This window comes from Engraulis encrasicolus, chromosome 18 (genome assembly GCF_034702125.1).
Source record: "Engraulis encrasicolus isolate BLACKSEA-1 chromosome 18, IST_EnEncr_1.0, whole genome shotgun sequence".
In the NCBI taxonomy this organism is placed as follows: domain Eukaryota; kingdom Metazoa; phylum Chordata; class Actinopteri; order Clupeiformes; family Engraulidae; genus Engraulis; species Engraulis encrasicolus.
The window spans coordinates 38417779-38420278 of NC_085874.1; the positions used below are offsets into that span (position 1 = coordinate 38417779).

General features: G+C 43.8%; 1 protein-coding gene across 1 annotated transcript in view; it reads right to left on the reverse strand.

The window, feature by feature from the left end:
• scara3 (scavenger receptor class A, member 3) overlaps nt 1-2500 on the reverse strand; it is a 53205-nt gene that overhangs the window by 21537 nt on the left and 29168 nt on the right. Inside the window, exon 3 of the mRNA XM_063223587.1 lies at nt 1167-1211. Within this exon, the coding sequence (XP_063079657.1) occupies nt 1167-1211 (45 nt within the window). The remainder of the gene's footprint in view (nt 1-1166; nt 1212-2500) is intronic.

Here is a 2500-nt window from a genome sequence, read left to right on the forward strand (position 1 = left end):
TCTGTGGACTAAATTTGCCCCCCCTGGAGTGTGACACCACTGGTATGATGCAATGCAAGCCAGACAAAACTGAAGTACCAACAGATCATCCAAGGGCCTCATGTACCAAGACTTCCACAGATTTCTACAGAGACTTTGCATATGTACAAATCTAAGGATAAATATGCACCAAAAATTGAAAATGTATCAGTTTTCATGCTGATTCATGTGGTGCATCCAATTTCACATGAAAATTAGTACACATGCACTTTTTCATCATAGCCCCTTAATGCATGCCGTACCTCCTGTGGCACGCTGTAATAGACATTGAAAGTTAACTACTGTAGTTTAGTAATACATTACGACTTGGTCATTGCCATTCTGGTAACAGCTAATTTATTATGCCGTGTCTTAAGGGGTTAAAGGGACACTGTGCAGGAAATGGTCAAAAAAGGTACTGCAACTATGCTGCTCATTGAAACTAGGCTGCCTATTGCCAAATTTGGGTCTTAACATGAACGTTTACAAAGTAATAAACAAATATCTTCTAGTATGGTCCAAGTCATTTTTGCAGCTAAAAATGGCTATTTTTGGAAATTCAAAATGGCGGACCATGGAGAAGATCTTCCTTTTCATGTATGAAAAGTGCAATTTTTCCAGTCATAATGAATACTTAGAATTTGATGCTGGTGGTAAGTATTCATGAAAAAGGTAACAATAGTGAATGGGCAGCATGAATTCTGGAAATAATCAACTAAAAATCTCACACAGTCTCCCTTAAGTCAGTCTTAGTTAGTACATCTGAATATTTGCTTGAAAGCTCACTTTTTGGGCAAAAGCAAGCTTTGCATACGAGGCCCCAGATCCCCAAACTGTCTCCTAAATCTTGCACCAACTAACAAATGCCATTAGAAATGATTGAAGTTGACATAAGCCCTTTCCGCCCCTGAGGGTCTTCCGCTTGCTATTAAAGGGTGGGTCTTCTCCACACAAACACACACACTCAGCCCAGCTACAGTAACACACACAGACACAGACACAGACACAGACACAGACACAGACACAGACACACGCACGCACGCACGCACGCACGCACGCACGCACGCACGCACGCACGCACGCACGCACGCACGCACGCACGCACGCACACACACACACACACACACACACACACCTCTTATGCTCACCTCTGAAGGGCGGGATCTCCTCCTCCTCTCCAGTCAGGTCCTCCTCTGGAAGAAGACAAGAGAGGAGAGAGAAAGAAGAAGACAAGAGAGTAGAGAGAAAGAAGAAGACAAGAGAGGAGAGAGAAAGAGAGAAGACAAGAGAGGAGAGAGAAAGAAGAAGACAAGAGAGGAGAGAGAAAGAAGACAAGAGAGGAGAGATAAAGAAGAAGACAAGAGAGGAGAGAGAAAGAAGACAAGAGAGGAGAGATAAAGAAGAAGACAAGAGAGGAGAGAGAAAGAAGAAGGCAAGAGAGGAGAGAGAAAGAAGAAGACAAGAGAGGAGAGAGAAAGAAGAAGACAAGAGAGGAGAGAGAAAGAAGACAAGAGAGGAGAGATAAAGAAGAAGACAAGAGAGGAGAGAGAAAGAAGAAGGCAAGAGAGGAGAGAGAAAGAAGAAGGCAAGAGAGGAGAGAGAAAGGAGAAGACAAGAGAGGAGAGATAAAGAAGAAGACAGGAGAGTAGAGAGAAAGAGAGAAAGGCAACATGAGTTACAGGGTACAGATCATTAACACAAACTAGTTGCATGCCCTGATGAAAGCCAATGTGGCCGCAATGCGTAGGTAGGCCCATGTGTTTTTAAACAGAATTGCCATGTTAAATTAAAGGCCTTTTTAAAAATATTTGTCTCAAATCTCAGAGTGCTTCTGCTTTTTCCTTCCTTTTTTGGACATGAACTAGTTTCACTTGGAACCAAAAAGAGAGAGCGAGGCAGCATTGAAATATCTGAGTAACTTTAACACAGTAAGATGTTATAATGTTATAAATGAGCTGTTACCAGAATGGCAATGACCAAGTCGTAATGAATGGCTAAAGGCCCTGTGCGCTGTCAAAGTGGTGTTCCACAGTGTTCCGCTGGTGGAATGGTGTTCATTAAGGGGCTATAGTTCTTGTACCCGCAATGCAGAAATGGCATCAATCACAGTTACCGGTAAAACTTAAATTACTTCCTGGGTTAAGGGTCAAAAGAGCAACAATTTCCACTCTACTGCCCTGATCAGCCCCACAGCTATGCCCCTCCACACATACTGTACACACAAATTCACATACAGTTTCTGTCTCTCTCTCTCTCTCTCTCTCTTGCACGCACGCACGCACGCACGCACGTACGCACGCACGCACACACACACACACACACACACGCACGCACAAGCACACACACACACACACACACACACACACACACACACACACACACACACACACACACACACACACACACACACACACACACACACACTGGCTGCAATCTCCACTCTAAGCTCTGTTTAATTGCCATCTCCTCTGCCATCTGGTAC